The 25,352-nt window shown below is 37.7% G+C and overlaps 1 protein-coding gene across 2 annotated transcripts; it reads right to left on the bottom strand.

Annotated features, from left to right (window-relative positions):
- Positions 1-8,892: 8,892 nt before the first annotated feature.
- LOC137298163 (nestin-like) lies at positions 8,893-24,525 on the bottom strand. Of its 2 annotated transcripts, XM_067830299.1 has the most exons (8): positions 24,194-24,503; positions 21,055-21,117; positions 18,326-18,454; positions 17,777-17,938; positions 17,299-17,429; positions 15,862-15,927; positions 11,050-11,092; positions 8,893-10,684 (listed from the first exon to the last, which is right to left on the bottom strand). In XM_067830299.1, the coding sequence occupies exons 1-8, from the start codon at positions 24,287-24,289 to the stop codon at positions 9,269-9,271; spliced, it is 2,106 nt and encodes a 701-aa protein (XP_067686400.1). In that variant the 5' UTR covers positions 24,290-24,503; the 3' UTR covers positions 8,893-9,268. The 2 variants fall into 2 exon arrangements, with proteins under 2 accessions (XP_067686400.1, XP_067686401.1); XM_067830300.1 differs by lacking the exon at positions 15,862-15,927 and having other exon boundaries at positions 24,194-24,525.
- Positions 24,526-25,352: the final 827 nt, after the last annotated feature.

Consider the following 25,352-nt stretch of genomic DNA (forward strand, 5'->3'; position numbering starts at 1 on the left):
ACTGCCTCTTGGTGAGACATACAGGCAAACCAGTGTGTCTTCACATACAGGCAAACCGGTGTATCTTCACTCCATTCATCCAGGAGCTCCTTCACACAGGGTAATGTTTATTCAGAACATCAGTGTGACTTGTACAAGACTGCTGTGATATTGCTGGAATAATGCTAAAACTGACTGACTGAACTGTACTTGTTATTACCCTGCCACTGATAGGCATCAAAGGTATGAATCAAGAGCTAGCTCAGAGTTACCATACCGTCTCTGTGTGGGATATACTTGTCAACTTGAGCAGCTTCTCTCTATTCATCAAGGAGCTTCCTCACTTTGGGTACTGTTAATTCAGAACAGTAATGTGACCAGTACTTGTTACCCTGCCAACTGGTCCACTCCAAGTTACCATACCGTCTCCGAGTGCGAACAACAGGTAAACTGCTGCTCCTTCCCTCCATTCACCCAGCTTCTTTTTCACATGAGGTGATGTTAATTCAGAACAGCAGTGTGACCTGTGCTTTATCTCATGGCCTGGATTGAAAAACATCTCCACAAATAAACAAACACAGAATAATATTTAGATGTCTTTATGACAGTAATTGTGTTCAAAGTGTACAGAAATTATGTATTAAAACTGTTGCATCAGTCCCATCTCTAGTAAAACATACCCAGTTTCACGCCAAGAACAAAACACAATCACAGACAATCAGGTGGCACCTGACTAAGAGAGTATTCAGTGTAAGTTCAACCAGCATCGACTCTCTTCTGGAATAATGCCCTATGATAGTATCAATATCATGCTTACTCAAACCTCAGTTTTCCATTCACGGTTTACAGATAAAATATTTTGTAAAAGCAACATGAAACATTAAAACCATTAAAAATCATTAATCTGTCAAATGACACAAAATCAGTTGTAATATAAGTAATGTGAATCCCTTTTAAATTCGTAAAGTACAAAAGACAGAAATATTATGTGGTTTCAGGAGGAACAATTCTAAGATCTTGAGTACGAGATGAGTATCAACACACTATGAACTTACTGCAGAGATGCCAACCCAAAACTGATGCAATTAGGAATCTGACCTTAAGATTGAAAAATTTAGTAATTTTCTCAACAAATTAGGGATCCCTATAAACTGTTGCACCCTAGGAATGCAACTTTTCAGTACCATTACACACAGATCCTTATACAACTAAAACTGGTTTGTAGTACTCAGCAGCAGCAGTTTTTCTGAATGTTAAGTGAATAAGATAAACAGTGCATGGAATTTATCAAACAGCCTACTCAACTTCCAGATTACTTCCTAAGTGTAATAAATTTGAGAACTTCTGTAAGTAAAGTTTTGTATTTATTTAATCATCATTAATTATAGTCAAAGATGATCCTGGCCCCCAGTAAGACAGACTATCTACATATTTGCTATACTTTTAAAAAATTCAGCTTTGCTGGGAATCATTCATTTTCTGGGATGATTCCAGTAAATTCGGGATTGTTGGCATCTCTGCTATTCCCTGAAGCAAAAAGGTCTTTCTAAAACACTGATTCAGCAGCGCTAAAACAATCATTATAATATTGCAACAGCTGATGATCTGCCATAATGATGAGTCTGGAACCACAATATCTGCCACAAATCAAACACAAAAACAATCATGTCAGGAACACACATACAAAATTTATTAAACCTAAAATAAAATTGTTAACCATGAAGTTATTTTATATTTGCACATACTTTGAAGTTGTGTAATTTCATTTAGGAGATAAACATCATGTGTTGACCAATTTCCGGGTGTTATTGAGTATTTGAAGCACGGGAATGCATTTGGAACCGACGGCGTGAGCCGGAGGTTTCAAATGAAATATTCCCGTGCTACAAATACTCAATAACACCCGGAAATTGGTCAACACATGATGTTTATCGACATTGTAAACACAAAAGTAAACCAAATGGTTTTAGTGTCTGCACTCGTTTACATCGAATACCGATACAGCAGTGAAGTGTCATCAGCTGGCCGTTTCAGCTGGTTCCCATGGTAGCATCTGGAGCTGCTCATTTGTGACGTCATTCTAACTTTACGTCACAATATGATTTGAATGACGTCACCACTGTTGATGACACAACAAAACAATTGTTTACATGTCAATACGCGGTGAATAGTCTTTCAGTTTCCGGGAATCTAATACCATTTGATCATGTTTTTCAACCAATCAGATTACAGAACACAGTAACTTTTGGTTTACAATACCATTTATTACACTGGCAGTGATGTAGAACCTATGACGTACATAAGCTCCTGACAACAGTAAAATCTGAGGCAGATTCCTCCACTGTTAAAACTGATAGTGACCAAAGGGATTTAATATCTATAAACATGAACCTAGATGTATTTCATTATGTATAATATACAAACAGCAGCATAGAAGGATGCAACTGCCTTGTAACTATCATAGGAATATTTTTTTAGTTCCATCTATTTTAACTGTTAGGTCACTACATGAGTTACTGCAAACAATGTAACTCCCTAATGGGTCCAATGTGTCTCTTTAAAGATTTGCCCATGGGGCTATTGGTGAATGACATAAGTCGTCCATGATGTGTCAGTTCAGCACTGTCAGAATTTTGATTGGTCAGTATCCCTATTCAGTAACTAGTACCCTGAAAACAACACTGATGAATCTCCAGACCTGCAAAACATTTCCACTGTGTCAGATAAAGTACCCATTACACAGTTCCTGTGACATCAGGAAAATATGACACCTGTTTCTGCTAAAAAAAACCCAGGAAATATATTCTCCTGTAAATTACCCAGGTATTACTGCGGTGTTCAAATTAACCATAATATCCAAATTAACCAACATCAATCTAAATCAGTCGAGAGTATTGTCCGAATACAAATAAATGTTTTACACTAAAATGAATGTGGTTTCCTGTCTTTAAACAGACAAGCTCCCAGGATGAGTGGAATGAGATAAGCAATGCCTCAGTCAGCAGTGTCTTGTGCTGGCAAGCAGGTTATCAGGTAGACCTATGGCTCAGAATCTCTTCATCACATCCCAAATTCATCTAGCTCACCTTAAGACATTCTAATCTATCCACCACACTGCCGACAATCATTTTGACCTATAATAGCTTAGGATGAGGAAATCATTGTACTTAAATGTTTAGTAGATTGGTAGGTGTGAAAACATACAATGATTTGCTTACACATGAATATCTTATGCCTGTTCTGATACACAAAAATCTTGGATAAGACGACAGAAGTTACAGTCGGTAAAATGTACTGTCAACAGTGTCTCTATAAGGTCTGGTAACCATGGTAATAATACAATATGTTTCATTTTATGTTCAGTCTAGTCAGACGATGCAGATGACATTATGGCAGTGTCTCTAGGTTATCTTCAAAATATACACAGAAAACCTTGCTATTCATTTACACCATGGCATTTTCACAAGGATTACAAATTCATTTTTGTGGCAGTGAGTGATAAGTTTAGTTTTATGCCACTTTTAGCAATAATCTAGATGTATCATGGCAAGGTTACCCGAAGCGAGTTTCACTCTGGGTACCCATGTGGGAAACTGAACCGTCACTTGGCGCTTCTAGCGAATGCTTTGACCATATGCTTCCACACTGCCCTTTACTGCTGCATGAACAGGCTTGAACAGGGATCTTAACAAAATGTGAAATTTCCATGTATCTGACTCAACAATTTGTCAAAATGGTTCAAATAGCTTCGCACTCAAATAAGTGTACCTTGGATGCAAATAACTCCACTGAATACAGTAGGCAAAATAAATGTCCTGACTATAAACTGCAATTGTCAATATAGTATGCTAGATTTATAATGTTACAAAAAATTATGTGGATGAACTGATTACTTCATATAAATAAGTAATCATCTACTTCATCACATTGCTTACAATAGAGGACTGTATCACAAAACATGCTTTCACAGTCCTTGCTTTAGAATTAATACTGAAAACTTAAGTGACACACTATTTTCATGATGTTTAATTTAGAAAATGAGTCTAAAAAACATTTCAGTCATGATGACTCCCCGTTTCAAAGTTTTTGCAAACCACGAATACAACATCTTCATGAATTTTATGTAACCTGGCAAAATACATGCCTGCTTATCTGTCAAACATTATTATCACAGGCAAACACTCTTTATCCGGTTTCTCTTTTTCAACCACCTCATGACACACAAGCTCCTATCTGTAAGTTCAAGGCTTTTCACAGAATTTTGCCATACTTTAAAAAAACCCAAAATGTAAATTTGGGAACAACATGTTGACATTCCCATGAAACAGATAATTCCTGTTTTCTCCCCCCCATGTCTGCCGAGTCAATGCACTACCTCAGTATTGTAATACCAATCTGGGGAAACTAAGAACAAAAAACAATAATCATTACCTGCCTAATATTACAACAAAAACTTCAGGTGAATGTACAGCCCACTGTCTATCCAACATGACGTGGAATGTCAAGATCACTTAGTTTGCACCCTTGAGTCAGATCCAGGCAACTGTGAACATTCATCAGTAGTCATTGCACACCTGCAAATGACATCTTAGCATCTTAGTAGAGGTTTAGTCTACGCATCTATAAACTTTCTAGGAGTTTTGTAAATGTCAGAAGTCACATGTCACATCAAAAGCTCATAATGCTTGCATCACACTTTAATTATTTCTATTCAGTGTAACTGGAAAAACACATTCTACAAAAAAACCAAGTATTCCAATTTTGTTAGGTAAACAGCTTGAAATGGCTGCATTAATATCACATAAATGACAGTATAACCCTTTTCTTTAAACTCTTATATCATTACAAATTTAATCAAAAACTTCAGGTGATGTACATAAATTCATTTGAAAGCAATGAAATTCAAAATGTGCCCATGATTAACTGTCCAGTTATACATGAACTTTTCTGTTAAGTGTTGCCACAATGATTTTTGCACCCTTTACTGTCACTGTTTACTGGAAAACTCTTCCACCCACCATGCTCCATATAAAACCTTGTATTTGTTCACACTGCCAACCCGCCCCCCCACCCCCGCCAAAACCCAAAACAATAGCTTAGCAGTTTCTGAAAGAGAAATTAGTCTCTTCAGGTGTAACTGGCTTTTATTGTTGTGGTATCTTAAAGACTGAAGTTTACTTCACCCAAAGATATCACAATGTAAAGTGCCATGCACTTAGTGGAGGTTTTCAAGCAAAAGAAAGCGCACTTACATTGAACACATTAGAGCGTGCTTGTGTAGGTATGTTGATACTTGAATTAATGCAACATACAGATTTCAACAATTTGAATCAAAATTAACATGGTGTAGGACTCTGGAATATATCAAAGCAAAAGACCATTTCTTTTTGTAGATTGTTTAGAACATGAGGCAAACACTTCACAACATTTGAACTATTCAAATATTAAAACATATCACCAATAAAGAGAGTTGTGACGATCAAAAGTCACATGTGCCTGCAAAGGTATTCAATTATTTAAATTAAGTGAGGTCCTGAGAAAAGTGAAATATTCTGCTGTGAACCAGTCAAACAGGTAAAGCTAATGAAGTTGTACGGAACAAATCAATGCTAATGAGTTGGGTTTAATGTCACCTTGAAGTGGCACAAAAGCCTGAAGTGGATCAGGTCTCACATGCTAAACACTTTGGTGAACCCTGCTAACATGGGTAAGATGCTGGGAAACCTTGAAACATTGAAATATAAGGGCATTAAGTTTAATGAGGGCAACAGGAAGATGGCTCACATTTGTCAGATAAAACGCAATTCATGTCACGTATCACTGTAATAAATCAGTGTGTAGAAATAACACTTCATTTTCTTAAACTGTCGTTTAATACCCTGTACCTAGGTCACAAAACCATAGTGGATGACACAAAAATCTGTTTTAAATACTGGTGCTTTTAAACATTTCTATCAAACAGTGGCGGAAATATTAGCAAATGATTAACATTTCTGTGTGAATCTGATAAACACATGTTTTTATTTTAATGTGAAAAAGCAAAACTGAAGAATATCTTGACTGTCTAATAGGACCAGTCATCCAGTGTTGGAAACAAGGGACAATACTCTGTGTTTTTTGTTTGGCCATAAATTTGATAAACCCAATAAAAAATAATTGGACTAATCATAAGTACTGTTTTCCCCTCTTTTTCATAAGCAATCTGCAAGTACAACAAGGAAATACTGTAACCATAGCAGTGTCTGGTATAATATTTCTGTAAGTGGTCTTTGGCTAGTCGCAGAAAGTACAATTGAAACAAAATGAGGTCAGCAATTATGGCCATGGAATGCAAAATAACATTTTAGGTGTTATTCCTAGAATTTCACTGAGAACATTGCAGATTAACTGGGTCCCATCATACACAAAATAACTGAAGACATGGACCTAATGATGCAGGACTGCCTGTGTAAAGTCTTTAATGATTTAGATTAATTCAATGACTGAATTGTGATTTGTATGAATAGAGCATCATAAGTATTAGTGAGATGAGTGTGTGAGTTTATAGTTTTATGCCGCACTAAGCAATATTCCAGCTATATGGCAGCGGTCTGTAAATAATCAAGTCTGGACCAGACAATCCAGTGATCAACAGCATGAGCATCGATCTACCCAATTCAGCAAGTCTAACCATCCGATCCCGTTAGTCGCCTCTTACAACAAGCATTGGTTACTGAAGACTGCTTTTAACTCAGATCTTCACGGGTCAGATAAGTGAGATAATCCAAAACAACCTGAATGTGTGTCCCACTGCTGGGAAATTGTGTGCTCATTATGACAAACATGGTTAAAGATGAAATCAGATCTAGTGACTGCAATCATAAGTGCAAGTGAAAGATTCAGATCTGAATAACAAAACACATAGTGAAGTCAACATTGTGGAAAAAGTAAGAAAAGTTCCAAATTTCTTAACAAGATACTCCAATGTTCTAAATTACTTCATGTAAAAATGAAGATCCAGGGTTGTTTCCCCACACTAGGGTTCCCACCCATCATCATGATATTGCTGGAATATTGCTTAAATTGGCACAAAACAAGCCTCATTCATTCACCAAAGGAAAAGAGAATTTTGATGCTTTAAGTAACAGTAATTGCAAACAAATTGGGGTAAGGGGAATTCGAAAACACCAAAACTTATCACTTTCTGAACAGTACTTCCTGATATACAGTAATATGCTATTGTTGAGCTAATATGAACTGTTCTGTCTGGTGAAAAAATTGTTTGTGTTTGGACAATATGAAGGTTATGAAGGGTACTGCCTGTGTTTGTTGAACAGCTAATTTGTCTATGACTGACTTTACTCCTTCCAAAAACTGGGTGTCACAGATCCAAATGAGTAAACAATCTGTAAAGATCAAGGTATTTTCCACCGCAATACCACAGACTTTCCACTGCAATACCACAGACTTTCCACTGCAATACCACAGACTTTCCACCGCAATACCACAGACTTTCCACCACAATATCATAGACTACAAATATAATTGTTTATATTAAACTCTCAACATCATCCAACCAACTCAAAGATCTGCAGTAAAAATGTGTCTCATCCATGTCCTGGTTTGTTTGTTTGTCATTGTTCAACCTCCCACTCAGCAATATTCCAGCTGTATGATGTCAGATTGACTGACATGAAAACTGATCTACACAACTGTGATAAGATGACATGCATGTCAGTCCAGCCAAACAAGCCATGTTTTACAGAGGTTGATTACAGGTGGAATCCTCACCTGTTTCCAGGAGTAATAAATATGCCTACTTAGCTTATCTTGGCGCTTTGATGACACTATTACAGCTGCGATAAATCAGTACCCGTAGCTTGGCATTAGATATTTCGTTAAGAAAACTGGAATTTCCCTGCCACATCACTGGCAAATACCAACACATCAACATGGCCTGCTCAGATGTGTGGCCAGTCAAAGTTGACACATTGAAACACAACAAACAGAATATCAATAAATAACATATATGACATAGAGAAACATTCATGTGATCCTGTGCGATCATTTGCCTTGATAAGTTATGCGCCAGGATATGTATCAGCGTCAGAAATATGGTCCAATGTCCAAATTCCTGACCAAGGTTAATGAACAGATCTATCTAGGGACTGACAAAGTACACCGCTCAAGAAAGGAGGCACCTGGGATGTTTTCCAAGACAAATTATTCAGTTATAATCATAATCACATTCTGGATTCAAAATGCACATTCAGCATAACAAAAAATAACAAAATTAATAATGAATTGCATTATTATGATGTAGCAGAACATAAATCTTGAATAACAAAATTCATTACAAATCCCCGATCACATTTGACAATCTCTAACTGCTGGATTATATACTGCTCTGAAATTGTTAAAGAACAACTGATTCTTTCATATGACTACTATTACTTTGTCAAACCATAAGGTAATTAAAATTCATATGTAAAAATCTGGTGTTCTTTCCAAGTCTTTCAGAAGTACATATATTCAGGAATACCCCAGGCACTTCCACCTCCAGAAGGTACTATGTTCAGTCTGTTCAACTCTTGGGTTTGCCGTGAAAACAATTCTTTTCACCGTACAAAACTGTTGCACATTGCCACATCCTAAACTATCCTGAATCATGGAATACCTTCATGATTGAAATAAATACATTACTACACAGTTGGTTTATCACTTCAAGCTAAAAACTCAAAGAAACATTTAACATCAGCTCCAGAGCACTGAAATTCTCATCATGCCTGAGCATGCTCAAACAAATCAATGCATCATTATCATGAGTATTCTTCTCATTAACTTCTCATTAACTTCAATCAATTTTCAGGTATTCTTAAAAGTAAATTTCAATTTGGTAGGATTTCAGGTGCAAACAAATCTAAAGACAACTTATTTTTTTTCCTGTTTTGAATTTTCTTGGCATAATTGTTTAAAAAAGCACTTAGAAATCACCTTAACTATCACAATATGACATGATATGATGCACTGCTGACTGATTTGTTGAAAGAACCCTGTGTCCTGTCACCTACACATCTAATCCAAATCTATGTCTGTGCTGAGCATGTCTCTCTGTGCTTGAACACATCACTTCTACTGGCGACACAGCAGTAAAAACATTCCCAAAATTTCTACACAATCTCTTCAAGAGTTGTCATGAAATGGGCATACTCTAAGACTATTGATAAAACTACTCTAAAATTTTTTGAAGTGTGTAAAGAAACATAGCACTGTTCACACATGTCTGAAGCACTCTGAGTCGTCCCATTTGCTATACCTCCACTTTAGATGCCTCGGATTCAGTTTGCTCCAGAATCTGAGCTTCACTGGACACACTAGCTTTCTTGACATACCCTTCGAGGTAGCTCAGCCTTGGGGGGAGGCTCATCCGGTTCCACGACTGCCTGCGGAAGGTAGGAGGGTTGTCATCTTTCACAGTCTGGTTGGAGAAGTTCAGGCTGAGGAACTCTATCTGATCATCATCAATCATTGGACCAGCACTTGCAATACTTTCTGTGTCTGAGCTATCTTCATGGTATGAAGACATATCACTTGAAGAAGGTACTCTTAGAGCACGTTCACTACCAGGGGTTCCTAATTCTTTGGAATTTGGTACAACCCTAACCTGAGTTCCTTCAGATTGATGCCTGGAAGAGACTGATTTGGTCACCGGTTCTGCAGCAGGTTCAGAGACGTTGTCGGCAGGTGTATCTTGAGCGTTAGGGGGGTAATACTGAGGCGGTGTGCTACTTAAGGAGTTAGGCCGGGAGGAATAAACCCTCTGAAGGGGGTCCATAGAAGGGTCAATACGTAAAATGAGTCCTTGCAGCTTTGGTGATTTCCTAGATGTGGAAGGAGAACCACTTAATGGACTGTTGCCTCCTTCTGGTGTGCCATGGTCAGAGTGGTAGTTTTTACTGAGTGGGTGGTATGTCACCCCCTCAACTCGGGATCTTATCCCTGTGATAGCAATTGGTTGAGATCGACGTCTTTCAACCTGACCATCAGCATCATCACTTGGGGCCTCGTGTACCTCTTGAGATTCTTCTCCAAGGGCAGTAGATGATTGTGCGTCTTGGAATACCTCTTCGTTCTTCTCCTGTTTTACATGAGCTCTCTGAATTACAATCCTCCCTCTTGGAGAATGTGTGTTTGGGAGATTCATATACTCTTCATCAAGACTAGGTGTGTCAAAATTTTCATCGTAGTCTGCTGAACACATGCTGTCAGTTGAGGGACTCATCACCTGACTAGAGTCAATGGCTTGACGGTAACTCTCTGTTCTCGCCTTGTCAGCAGTGGGACGTATCACTGACGGAAAGAGAAAGTCTTTAGAAGAATCCTCCATCTGCAGCTCAACTTTTGATTGGCTAAAAGTGTTCATGCTCTGTGTCGCATCACTTGAGCTGACGGTTACTGTGGTGAGAGAGACATTGGAGCAACTGCTGGTGTGGGGGGTTACACTGCCGTCGATGTGAGGGGAACTGTTGTCCCATGATGGTGGCGGGGATGGGTCTTCAGCTCCCACACCTGCACTGCGCACGCCCAGCTGCTGTTGTTTTCGCCGTTCAAGCCGCTGGCGGTGGATTTCGTCACTGATTGCCTCCAGACTATGAAGAGCCTGGGAGTACAGGGCCTTAGCTGATGCAACATCCTCCTCCAGACGACTCACGTTTATCTTCTGTTCCTGAATCATAAAGGTCAACACATGGTCAAATTTATCAACAGACAGATCTCCACACGGGATTTTCATTTGGTGTTATCAAGTTAATCTTGAGTTGGTCGAGTACTAATAGATACACAATTCACAAAAGCTTAACAACAAAAAATCATGTTACACAACCATATGAATCAATACAATTTTCTCCCTTCAAATAGTCCATGTTAATCATTGTTATCTTGACAAATGGTATATTTCCATGGCAGTGCATTTATAAACATCTACTGGTAAAGACATTTAAATGTTACTGACACATTAAAACTGTTACCTTTTAAGAAATCTCCAAATTTGGTTTATTACATGGACTGTTACTAAAAGAGATGTCTACTTACTTCCATGATTTGATTAAACTTGATTTTCATCTCAAAATATGGTCTGAAACAGATAAGAGAGTGAGTTTAGTTTTACGCCGCTTTTTAGCAATATTCCAGTAATAAAACGGAGAGGGACTCCAGAAAATGGGCTTCCCACATTGTACCCCTGTGTGAAACAGATATGAATGACAAAATAATGATCTGCAGTATACATAAAAAAGTGTAGGGGAGGTGGGGTTGCCTAGTGGTTACAGCATTCACTTGTTACGCCAAAGATCTGGGTTCTATTCCCCACATGGTTGCATATGTGAAGCCCATTTCTGGTGTCTTCCATCATGACACTACATAAATGTTACTACAAGTGGTGTAAAAAGAAACTCACTCACTCAGTCATACAGACTATACAGGACATACAAACTGCCACTGACCCATCAACACCTCATTTTAAAATTAACCTACATTTTCTCACGTTTACTCATCTATTCCATTTGCCTTAAAATCATACATGGCAGGTAGATATCTCTGGTGTGCATTAACTCACTCCCAGGCAAACCCTCTAACAAAGCAGGAGAGTTGAAGACTAAGAATAACAAACACTGCAACCTGTGATAACATATATAACAGAGACAGCATCACAAGACACAAGGTATATCTGTCCACAAAAAAGGAACATGAGGGATGGAGTTTTCTTGACTGTACTTACACACAGACACATGACTTTCCCAAGAGCTAAAAGAAAAGTACCCTCACCAAAAGATACTGTCAAAAAATTGATTAACTCTTTCTTCTTATGTACATAAGAACATATACAAGAAATATGAATATAACATATTTGTTACCAAGGTTACAAGTAACAACATAGGTATGAGGATAATATACACCAGACTCCTCAACTAAAGAGTGACAAAGGGAAACCAGAATATCAGTGGGCAATACAGAGAAAGTACATCCAGGTTGGTGGAATAAATAAAAGACAACCAGTATTTCAAATTACTTGACTCCACAAAAGATGACACTATGACTATTTGGACTGTTGTGAAACTGAAAAGATCCCCTACACAGACTATAAATGTTCTCTGAACTTAGAAGAATTCACAGAACAATGAAAGTAATGAATGGGAGGGGTAACAAGGTTTAGTGTTATTTCACTTATATGGCAACATCTATGCATGTGTAGCTGCTTGCACCAGTATATCTTTAATCCATTTTTGCTGTTCCATGGATGGCTGTTACAATTCAAAACTCTTACCTTTCTCAAGATGCATAATACCCTGAGCCGGCCAATCCCTGTTTCATCCAAAATGCTAAGTATCCGACAGGATAATAAAAACTACCATTTTTAGTTTTAATGTCTTTTGGTGAAATCACTTTTGTTCTTCAGGCAGACACCCTATCAACTACACATCCCTGAACAATGCAAAGGAGATTTTCTCTATTGAAATTTTGTTTAACATGAGTATGATTTCTATTTATGTGATACAAAGTAACTACATATTTTGCATACAATCACAAAATGACCAACATTGACTGCTTGGATTAATACATAAAGACAAAACCTAAACCACAGCTCACCTTTAACCCACCAAGCAATGCAATCAGAACAATGCCATTTCTAGGTGCAAAACAGAGGAATGGAAATATGGGTCTGGCAGATTGAAGACACACATGCTGTAGGGATGATGCAGGGATGTGTTCAGGAATACAGGAATGATCCTGATTGTATTGTGTAGAGTCTGTGTGAACAGGCATGAATCTCTGTGTAAGGCTACACCTACATTGGCAAACTATTTACATTTATTCTGTTAAACACCATCTTTCAGCAATATTCCAGCTATAAGACATCATGTTAATAAAGGTCTGGACCAGAAAATACAGTGACAGATCACAAACATCTGTCTACACAGCTTGGGATATGATGATGGTTTCAGCGAAGTCAGAGAGCCTGACCAGTTGACGACACCAAGAATTGATGGCTGAAGATCAGTTCTTTAATAAATCTTCCAGATTCAACTTTTGTCAATGAATATCAATGAATGCCAACGCATGTCAATGAATTACACAACTGTCACAGCAGTAGCAACAGCGGCAGACTTTTCAGAAGCACATGCAGCACCTACTTCTGCCAAGTAAAGGAGGCAACTGCATGCACGAAATACTGGAAACATAATTTTGACACAAGGATGACAAAAATTTTAAGAAATCCATTTGCAACCAGAATTAGTTTTCTAATAACACTTAAAAGCTTTCAAAGACATTTGCTGCATTAATTTTGTGAAACACACCCTAGACATGACACATTAAAGTCAGCATGAAATATGTTTTGCTCCACACTAATACAAAGATGTGAATTATAGATAATGTGCAATTGATGTTTCCACACAAATGTCTTTGTAGGCCAAAGACAGGGGTAGAAACCCAATCTACATTCTCAATGTGTATAATGAGAGAGCTGGTGCAGGAAACTGCTGAGAGAGCTGGGGATGAATGTATTCTCCTATGTTCTACACCCCTTTCACACATTGCCTGGAGCCACTCAACATCAACATTAGACTGCTGTCAGACAGATTCAATTTTCTTTATAATTACAATTACTTCACATCTTTTTCCAAAAACAACCAACCTATGGTAACTTATTTTTCTAAGTAATGCAGTGAATGAGTTGATGTTGTCCTAATCAAAGCAGAATGTAAACAAATCAAGTTCAGAACAATTTGCAACATAACTTTAGTTTCTTCCCAAACAAGAACATTATGTACCAAAGTCTTTTGACTCTCCAAGACTAAACCTGTCTGCCTGACTCTAATGCCTAATATTTCACTTTAGTATCTTTGGTTACTGCAGCTGGGTTTGAAATACAACTGGAAGAAAATTTCATAAAACTCTGATTTTGGGGTACATACTCCTTTGTACAATCTTCTCCAAGGTGAAAGTAAGGGTACACACATGCCCTAAAAGGGATTAGGTCTGAAAAGTCAATCCCGTTGACTAAAAAGTTAGGGTAAATGAATTACTTCATTGTTTAAGAAACTCTGAGAGCAAAGGTTTATGCAAAATGTCCACTGTGATCGCAGGATTATCATATGGCTTATATTATAATAATTGAGTCAACATTTTTCCCAAAGTCACAGGACTGTATATTGAGTCCAAGACAATGGCAGAGCTCGGTTATGACATGTCATAGCTACAAATACTGCACAGATTTCCCAGGAAAGGACAAGTTTTCACTGGGCTTTTGACATATTTCATAATAGGTTTCACATTACTGGTGTTAATGTACTTATATCCTATTCTGCAACAGGAAAAAGGAACAATAATAAATGTGACAGCATAATGGTGAAGATCACCAATTATGAACTTGGCAGTTGTTTGTTTCCTGTTCTAATGTAAGTGCCCACTCAAATCTCCCTATTCCTACTTGCCACAAGCTAGTCTCAACATGTTTGATCGTCCTTCTGAAGAACCCACTTTTCCATACAACCTTAAAGGAACAGTGGATGGTGTAGTGGTAAAACCATTCATTTGTCACACTAAAGGCCAGGGTTCAATTCTCCACGTAGGTACAATCAGGGGAGCAGGTACCGTTACAAAAAAAGTCCAGGCTTACACATGACTGTTCCTAAACATACTGGCCATATCCTGCATACTATCTGAATGAAGGCTTTGCAACCCATCAGGATTACAGAAAATATTAACTTGCTATGCGCCTGACCACATGTGAAACCAGTTTCAGTTGTTCCTCACAATTATATTTTTGGACTGTTTTGTAATTGAAATTTAACCCAACTCGCTCACATCATCCCAAAAGGCATGAAGTGTCAGCATTATTACATTGCCTATACAATATAATGCACACATACAGTTGCTTCCACATCTAGCAGACACTTTACTTCATGCACCAAGCAACAAACTTACATACTTTTACAATATGCAGTACCAAACAAGTTTATTTATAACATTCTCACAATGAAAGTAAATTTATACTGCTCTGTGCAATCTAACCTACATACAAGTAACAGGTGGATTGACTGTGAAGAAAAACAGGTCAAAGGACAGTATATCTTTATCTCTTAAGTAAGTCATGATAAGTCTTTGTTTCAGGACACTGAGACCAATTCAGGGTATATTTTTTAACATACGTCTGCAAACAAGTGTTCATCTGGCATTTAGTAGTCTTGAATTTTATTCTGTTTCACTTGGATATTTCACTACAATTTCAGATGTCAAATGAGGATCGTTTTTATATACTTCTAATACTTCTAATTGTAGCATTCAGCATGAGAGGCAATTTGCAAGTCGGCAATGTTGGAATCTAAAGCCCAAAGTCCATATCACACCTATAGGCTACACAGAAAGATTTATACTGGATTCCAACGACCTTCACCCTGGCAGACAAGGGTATATACCCATCTGCTATTTCGTCTGTTTGGTGTTCCTGAATTTTCCAGCCAAATGATAGTGGTCTTTAAATAACTGACTCTCGACCAGATGATCAGTGTACATGTCTAATACAATATGTCTAGCTTTCATTGTAATGCCATGAACCAAATATATTCTCTGTACATGTGATCTCATTAAACAAGACGTTTGTTTTCTACTCCTAAAGGATTTGATTTTACCAAATAAAGAGACCTCAAGAAACGTGTTAGAAATACACTGCAGGCAAAAACATAAAAGACAGCTTGTTTTCACTCATAAACATAAACTGACTAGCTTTCCAGCAAAGCATTCCTGTTGAAATCCTTAGTATTCATGTGATAGTGTGTGAAAAGGGTATAGATATGTACCGACAACAAGCAAGAGAAACTACTTTCATGGATGGTATGTACTCACAACAGTGATAGCCAGTGCTGATTGGCTACGCTACTAAGTTGGAGGAAATGCCGGCGTGTAGCGAAACTATACAAGTAAAATAGTTGGAAAAAATTAAAGTACAATCTTGCACATACAAATAACAATCCATTACCAAAAAAGGGTTTTTGACCACAGACAATTACAGAAAACCATCTACCATCTCAAAAACATGTCCAGTCCATAAATAATTTCTTTCAAAGACAAAAACCTGCTCATAAATTTAACATGACCATGCAAAACACAATTAAGACAAAGCAACATTAATTACAGAAAATGGTGAACAAGAAAATAATTCAATAAGCAGTCTTATCAGAGTTATCTCCCTTCCAACTTCAAGATATGTGACAGAAGTCAAACCACTGTGTAACAATAAACAAGCACCATGCATATACCATCAGGTATCATCAGTGATAACAAAATATTTTGAACCGAAACCAGATGACTGGATTCAATGTTCCATCACCAGTAGCCATGTCAACATGTCATAAAACATATTCGGAACAAAATTTGGTTGTTGTGGAGAGCTGTGTATGTATTACAAAGGTACGATCATTGAATGATCTACACAATTTTCTGTTAGTGTCACTAACAATTTGAATCAATGATTATTAGCATAATATGTGCCATTACTTAATTGTAACTTATTTCACAAAACTATCATAGTGCTACAACTCTTGTACCTCCGACACTGTAACTAGACTTACGACAGTCTTAGCGCTATGATAGCTTTGTGAAACGGGAACATTGGCATGATGCACCAAGTGACCCTAGCACTGTCTTGATTGTAAGTTCAATATCCAACGATATTCCCCAGTCTGAACACTTAAATCAAATTGTGGCACTGGGCCTTGTTTCACAAAATGATCATAGTTCTATGACTGTTGTAAACTTGCACAGCCGTTTAACAAACAGATTTCATTTCCCCCAAAGCTGACATCCATCCCTTATCATTCTGTGCCATTTCTCCCTTCTGGGCCTACTTGCACAAAATGATCTTAGTGCTACAACTATCTGAAGCCTATGCTGGCGAATGGGAGTTCACAATCACTGTAGCACTAAGATCACTTTGTGCAATTGGGCCCTGTTCAGAAAAATAACTTGGATCCACCCAACACTGCTGTTCCAACAGTACTGTTCCACTGTAAGTCCAAATTGAAATAAGCCATGGTATAGCATCTGCTCACTCACATTACATCAAAGGAGAAGACAAATTCTGGTAAGCAAGCTAATCCTGATGAGCATGAAAGAGATGGTACTTCCCTGTCACCTGTGGAACATACATAGAGATGTGGAAGGATCCAAGGTACTTTTCATGTCAGAACAGAGAACAAATACTTGGGATAATGCGGGAAGGCGGATGTCAGAAAGCATGCCATCTAAACAACATATAGTGGCTAGAAGATGCAGATATCTCACTTTGATTTGGTAATTGCACGCTTCAGTTCCTTCTGCAGTAGCTGGACCCTTTCCTCAGAGTTCTTGAAGTTGATGGTCGTCCTTTCATGTTCACGCTCACTCTCATTACGCTCTTTCTCTGCCTCATTCACCTGACAATATACAAGATACTCAACCTCAGATTTTAGCAGAAATCATTCCCTGTTAGTAAGTGCTTTTGTCTGCTACACATGGATAAAAATATAGAACATGAAGGGAAGTATCTCGTTTTGCTACCCACCTGCTCAAAGAGCTTACATGGCTGTACAATGTTATAGGTGAGCCAAAAAACACAGTAGGCAAAGATATTATAAATGGTAACATTTGTTTCTTTAAGAAGGGCTTTCATAGAGCCCATGGGCTTTCATCCTTGCTATGGGCTTTCATAGAGTCACAAAAGCTTGCAAAATTCAAAGAAATGCAGTATTTCATCATTTCAGTTCTCTGTCAGCAAGATCACCTTCATTGTAGCATGGTTGAGCATCTCCTGCCAGGCGGGATCCGATGGCTGTTCCCGTCTCATGTAGCCCTGTTCAGCTAGCTGTACCATCTCCTTAGCTGCTTCGTGCATACTGCAAGCTCTCTCATACCTCAGCGCTGCCTTCTGGGTCTCAAGGTGGTCCTAGAGGCCATTATGAACATTGTTATCATCACTCTTGTGACATATGCCACACTTTCTCAGTAAAGTCCAGAATCTGGTTCATCCAGGTTTGAGTTCCCTCTACGATTTCAACTCATAGCCTCAAAGTGAAGCATCTTTAGTGAAACATGGTTCGATTTGGTTACAGAACAAAAGTGACCGAAATTCATGGTCACTATGAACAGAATTCCAATTTTTTTCATGGCATCATCATCTAGAGAAAAAAACACACACACACACACACACACACACACACACACACACACACAGAGAGAGAGAGAGAGAGAGAGAAAGAGAGAGAGAGAGAGAGAGAGAGAGAGAGAGCACAGCACAACTAAGCATAAAAAATATAAATATTTTCATCCTTACATCTTTGGCTTTAATCCGAGCATCATAGTAAGGTCGAGCTTTTTCCACACATGCTCCAAGTTTTTTGGCCAAAGCATTAAGTTTTTGTGTCGAATCAGATAAAGCTTGACGGAAGGAAGCTCTGGCATCCTGAAATATCAATAACAGAAACATGGGAGCAAATCATGAGAGAAAACAAAACTTGATATCTTTAAAAATTCAAAATGTAACTGTCAAAGGTTCGAATGATCACAGAATTTGTATCATAATGAAACATCTTACATGCTTACAGGGACGGCTCAACTACCTTATGATGACAACCACTACAGGTTACACATTTCAGTGGACTCTTGACAAAATTTTGATCGAGTTCAACACTGAAACCAATTAGACAATAATTTTTTTCACATTTATAGTCATTAACTTTTTATTTTCAAAATGCATACTGTTTGCATTGTATCCTATGTAGCACGTTCTTACTAAGGGTGTCTGTTAAATGGATGTTTAATGGATACAATAAAGTATACGGTTGGTTGTTTTTTTAATACGGCACTCAGCATTATTCTAGCTATATGGCAGCAGTCGATAAATAATCGAGTCTGGACCAGTCAATCCAGTGATCAACAGCATTTGCATTGATTTACACAAATGATAAAAAATGACGTGTGTCAACCAAGTCATCCTCGATATCTCCAGGGTATACGTTCTGATTAGTCTCCACTATACCCCGGACGCATGTACGGCTCTGCCAGATAAATTTATTACTTCCCTTGACTGTCTTTTGATCCAGTCAGGTGTCTACGCTGGGAAGTTGAGCGAACCAATCACAACTCACTTTCGTTTTTTTAATTATCTAACCGATTATACTTGGCAACAGAAACCATGCAGAGGTTCTCTGGAAGAGGTAGAAGGCGTTCTTGCATATGTTGTTTTAAAGTTTCAGACCTGTCAATTTGTTTGTATGATTTCCCTAAATAGTAAAATCTGGGACGCACTGCAAGCAAACCTTCGCAAGTGCGACCGCTACCTTTGTTGACACTGGCAAACGGTTAAAACAGCAGCCTAGCTGATTGGCTACTGTGAGAAGGCGGAGCCAGCAAAGGGAGGTAATAAATTTATCTGGTAGAGCCGCAGATGCGTCCAGGGTATAGTGGAGACTTATCGGAACGTATACCCTGGAGATATCGAGGATGCAACCAAGTCAGTGAGCCTCCCAATTGGTGCTTTGCTGGCCACTTTCTCTAAAGTTAATACTACTAATAAAAGTCACATGACATCCCACCAGGTACCATTTTTCTGCTCGGAGAACATTCAATTTAGTTTCAAATTTCGGAAGTACTTTAAATATTTCATGTATTCAAACTTTTAGTCAATGCACATGCAATAACTGAAATATGTGCATTAAAGCCTCGTCTTCCTCATTGATCCTCTCATCAGATCATCTTCACCAGGCCATCTCATCTGTTAGCATGAATTCTAAGATGCTTTGGTGAAAGATCAAAGGCCACAACAGTACTTAATCAGAAAGAAGTGTGCACTTTTTGCATTATGTCACAATATATTGGCGTCAGTGCGCCAATCTAGTCTGTCCCCTCGTAACTGAACACTGTCACAATACGTCACAATGTAACTGATGTCACAATGCATCTCAGGTGTCATTGCCTTGTACAGCCAACTACAGTAAACTACTCCGTTGCATTATTTCTGGAGCTGCAGGTGCTTCACCATCTGACATCACTAGTGGAAATATTACGTTTATGTTTTTCAATGGACGTCTCAATTCACATCAAAATTTTACAGTGACATGGTAATGTTCACAATGTTTATATTCCCACAATGCAATCACGGAATGTTGCTTGACTAGTAATTTGCATCTGGATGTACCGATCTGAATTGAAATTGGTCGTAGAAATGCAACATTCATATTGCCCCACATGGTTTACGAACTTTACGTTAAGCACAGATGTAATCAGGATGATTTAAAGAAGATATTCAAAAAGAAACGTAAGCTGGCATCAAACTGTTTATCACGTTTTTCTGGTAACATTTATCTTAATGTACATCAATAGAAAAGCACGTCAGTAAGCCTTGTGCAAGGATTCTCAATTTAGGTTACTGACACCAATATTTGTTTTCTGCCTTAGATTAATCGTAATTATCCTTAGAAAGTATTAAATTTGGCATCCCAGAAAAAAAAAGTACAGTTTGCCCTACCATCGTGTATAGTGTGATAAAGCACACTCTTGCCCTGACCTATTATTACGTTAAAGTGTCCTCATGCTTTAACTAGAATAGTTCAGGGCAAAAGTGTGCTTTGTCACGCGATACATGGTGGTAGAGCAAACTGTATTTTTAATTCATTTGCAATTCCATGTATATTAACCAATAAACATGAATTGGAAATTTTTCATTTTCATAATTATGGGACACTCCAATTTCTAGAGACATCAGTTGCAGGAATTAGTTCAAAATTCACCTCTAGTGAGGTCCATATAAATCCCAGAATTTATTTCTTATACCCACTGTGTTCTTTTCTTTCTATAACTTCACACAGAAACACTGACAAAACCTATCTGCAAAACCACTGGTTACTATGGAAACAGGAAATGATAATGAACACTTTCTATTCAACAGGAAGTGGAGAAATAGGATACTTTACTGATTAAAGGAAAAAGCATTCTTTCAAGAGTGTCGAGGAAGGAGGAAGGATAAGAAAACGAATGCTACAGTTCAAGAAGTAGAATACTCACGTCTAACTCTAGTTCCAGCTTGTTGATCTCTTCAGTTGCCTTGTTCAGCTTCTCAAGCTCTATCTGAAAGTGTGACAGGAACGTGTCCAAATTTACAAAGTTCCCATTGGCCTTCTTATTCATGCAAATAACAATAAATACCATGAACAAAATGGTTTCACATCACACTATAACTTTGATTTGATTATTCTAAAAGTTGGACAAACTCTTACTAGTTCTGAGCACCATTTTTCGCGTATTTAACTGCTTTGTTGAACATGAATAATACAGACATACAGTACTTATTGGAATTTCAGGGTAATAATATAAAAACATGAATATTGCTCCATCTTCATGATCTAACAAAGGATACTCAAATAAAGATGTCACATTTCATATAAAGCATGAGCATTTAAAGCAGTATGTTCAGTCCTTGCCTGGAATGCAAACACAGCCATGGAAAAGTACATGTTACATTTATCAACGATGACTAATGACAGCTTACCTGTTCAATGCACCATTGATTATGCATTGTCAGGTGTAGTTTGCTCATTCTCACCAATGTTACCAAAAGCTTACCATCGATGACTAAGCTTGTGATTGCCATTTCTCTGTAGGTCATTCAGCTGTGAACTTTAATGTTAACACAGTCTGTGACAGAAATGAGTTCACTACCACCAGCCTGAATGTAGGTCTATGCATCATTTTCATTACAGCACTGTGAATTATGTGGACTTTTGCAAGTAACATTTGTAGAGCTGACTAGACTGAACACATTCTTTCAACTCCAGATGAGCGACCAAAACTGCAGCGTAAACCCCTTTATTACCCATCCCTTGTAGATACTGCAGTGTAATATTTTTACGGCAATATTACACTAGTGTAATACCACTAGACATATGACGTCATAATGGTTCACAGGTATGATGTCACAATCCTAATGCCACTGTCAAAATGGTAGTAGACATTGCCTGACTCGCTGAAAGATGAGAATCATCAGTGTAGACAATTTTGTCGCAGTTTCTATCAATTTATGTTGACGAGTAACAAACAGAATACTAAACTCGCTTCCGTGAAATAGCATTTTTCTTGAACTTGTGAAAGATTTATCGTCAAACCCGCTTGATGCCAAATCATTTACTCGTTTGATGAAACTGGTATTACACAGAAGGTTATTTAGTATCTTCTGTGCAGCTTACAATGCAGAATTCCATACAAGCAAAATAAATCCAAAGGACTCAATTAATTTTGATTTAAAAACTTATGATATGTGTGACCAATTTCAAAACCTGAATGTGTAACAACAATTTGTCTTTATCCTAAAGTATCAATTTGAACTAGAGTGCCTATCCTATTCTACCGATATTTCATTGAATGGAGCCATCACACATACCTGGACTCTACTGCAGTTAATAATTCATTACAAGCTACATAGACTGCAATCGGCCAAATCTGGACTCTGTGTATTCTGTTTTCCCCCATAAACCAGACTACTCTCTGAGCCTGGCAAAATAGTTCTTACATCATCACTGAAGCTTGCTTTATAATCTGCACTCTCTCAGATAAGGTTCACAGACTAAAATAACAGTCCTGACTATCAAATTGCTATTACAATTTTGTTTTATAATACATACATAGCTGCCTAAAATAACAGTCCTGAAAATCCACTTGCTATGAGAACAAAGCTTTGTAACCAGTACTTAGATGAGTGAAAAAAACAATCAGAATGAATCAGATCAACTATCAGATGAAGAAACCTCTCTGTACTTCTGTTCACATGACTTCATTAATTAACTGATTAATCAATTCTATACACCATTAATTAACAAATTCAATAAACACACACTAATTAATCATTTGACTCATTTTAAAGTTTTGAAAATGAAGGACATTAGACATTTTGCTGGTTTCTATACTTCTATCAGTATCATGTCAATTTGGAAGACATAACTGAAAACACTGTGTTATGAGGAAGTTTACAGAAGCAGGAGCAAACCATGTTAACGGACCTTTTCCTGTCAAATCATACATATATTGGTTATAAATACCTTCTACAAATAAAACAGAAAAGATAACTCTTCCAGTTGCTGATTGAAAGGGAGGCAACTCATTGTGACAGTGTCCATGGTATCAGGCAAAGCTATCGAATTTGGACTAACGAGTACGTCACAGTCCAGTCCGTAATAGACAGGTCCCAATGTAACTTGATTATTACTGTATGTCAGTATTTTTGTACATTCCTTTATGGTCTTCCCTCTGTTGCCATTTACTCTCTCCCCATCTCTTGTCTTTCTCTTCCTATTTCCATGCTCCCCTTCCACTCCTCGTACTTATCGTCTATTTGCCCTAATGCATCAATTTATTGTGTAAAGCAAATGTACATTTCCCAGATGTTACTTTCACGTCCACGGATACTTTCCAGGGGAAGAAGCTTGTAGATGAATACAAAATGGCACATGGCAAACCAAAATGTAACATGCAAGATACCAAACTAGTGAAAAAAGATGTCATGTCTGTATAAACTAATGCCAGTGTAAGATCTGAAAATGAGTAGTCATCATGGTGAGGGTAAAATTTTTACTTGTTTATTTTGTGATGATACACATTTTATGTTCTTTAAAGATTAACCATTAGTATAGTTAAACCGAACACCCAACTCGATTCTAAATTCTTGAGACATCAACAGGTTTTGTCAAATAATATTACATGAATATTCATATCACTTCTAGTGAAGAACGGGTCCAAATACTACAGATACCTTGCTTAATGCTGCTATCATATCTTGGCTCTACAAACCAGTGGCTGATAACAAGAGCAACAATCCATACTGACACATCAAGTCACAGCATGGCCACCCTAACTATTGAGTCACCTCTATAATAAAGCACAGGTTAGTCATGAAGGTGGGACACGTAGAATTAGAACAAGGTGAATAAGATACCTAAAATGGAAGGTGCCATACTATCATACTAACTCACCAGGAACTAACTATTCGTAAATGATTGCTTATTTTGGTGATATACAAACAAAACTACACATGACTACTTATGAAATCACATCTATATTCATAGCCCATTATTCCCAGAGTAAATGACCTAGCCCACAATATTTCAGGGGTATATATAGTAACCGGAGTTAAATATTCAAAAATAACAGCCACCTGAATCCGTGGATCCAGCTTTTCATCATGGAACTCTTCGCTGTCAGTTGACAGTTGTCTTCGTATCTGATGCAGAGCCTCTTTTTGATCCGCCATTTTGAATCAAAGACTGAGGAAGATGTCAGAAATTTCTTTGGCTCAATAATGTCCTGTTCTTCACAACGTTATCCATTTTAACAACTCTCCTTTCTACGTAGCTGAAAATACAAGAGACGACAAATCACGACGGGGTTCCATGGTAGTCACAGCCCCGATAATGATTACCAAGCTGCCAAACAGTTCTTGTTGCTACCGGAAGTGGTTAAACGTCACCGGGGTTAACGCGGAAGAAACAGATATACCGGTGTAATACTTGATATGGACCCTGTGAAATATACAAACCGTATCCCTAATGTGAGAACATTTCTGCCTTCGAGTCTGTCTTATGTTTATTTTCACCATTTTCGATGGAAACTCCTATATTAGACCTTCTATATACGACGTTTATGGATTTTCTTCTAAACAGATAGTCCAGCGTTGTATGATCACCCTGTCTGTTATTTATTTAAAGTCACTGATGGCCTCAGAGAAGTATGCGCATTTTCCTGCAAATTAATTGCACTAGCATAAACAGTGTGCGAAATAGCCACTGGCCCGCTTGCCCGTGGCTAGGAAAAAGCCAGGCAGTCTAGTAAATCTCCACAGTCACTGTTGTTAAGGTACACTTTTAAATCATGCAAGATAATGGCCTGATATAAAATTATCATCATAATAGCAGCATAATGGTGAAACACGTGTCTGCATTGAAATGTCGGACTATTGAATTATTCTGTGGATTAGTAACTTTCAGACATAGCTGTCCCGACTGGCTTGCAAAATTTAGAAACTATTTCGCTCACTGAGCACAATATATTCTAATAGACCAAATGTACAAAATTCGACCTAAATATCAAAAAGAAATCATATTTCGTATGGAACAAGTATAATACCTGATAAAAAATAGCAATAAACATGAAATGAATGAAATATGAAGAACAATAATGGAAATGAACTCCCCTACGAACATTTTTAGGCCAGATATTTTACGAGCGCTTCCAATACAGCCGATTTTCCACGCAGGATTAAAATGAATCCAAAAGATACAAACAAATGCAGCATACATACAAATATATACATACCA

The sequence above is a fragment of the Haliotis asinina genome, chromosome 10, assembly GCF_037392515.1.
Source record: "Haliotis asinina isolate JCU_RB_2024 chromosome 10, JCU_Hal_asi_v2, whole genome shotgun sequence".
Taxonomy (NCBI): domain Eukaryota; kingdom Metazoa; phylum Mollusca; class Gastropoda; order Lepetellida; family Haliotidae; genus Haliotis; species Haliotis asinina.

Coding starts and splice junctions, on each gene's coding strand:
- LOC137298163 (XM_067830299.1), bottom strand. CDS start 24,289: ATGGCGGATCAAAAAGAGGCTCTGCATCAGATACGAAGACAACTGTCA. Junction 18,455..21,054: donor AGCTGGAACTAGAGTTAGAC/GTGAGTATTCTA, acceptor TTGATATTTCAG/GATGCCAGAGCTTCCTTCCG. Junction 15,928..17,298: donor CGTGCAATTACCAAATCAAA/GTGAGATATCTG, acceptor TTACTTGTATAG/TTTCGCTACACGCCGGCATT.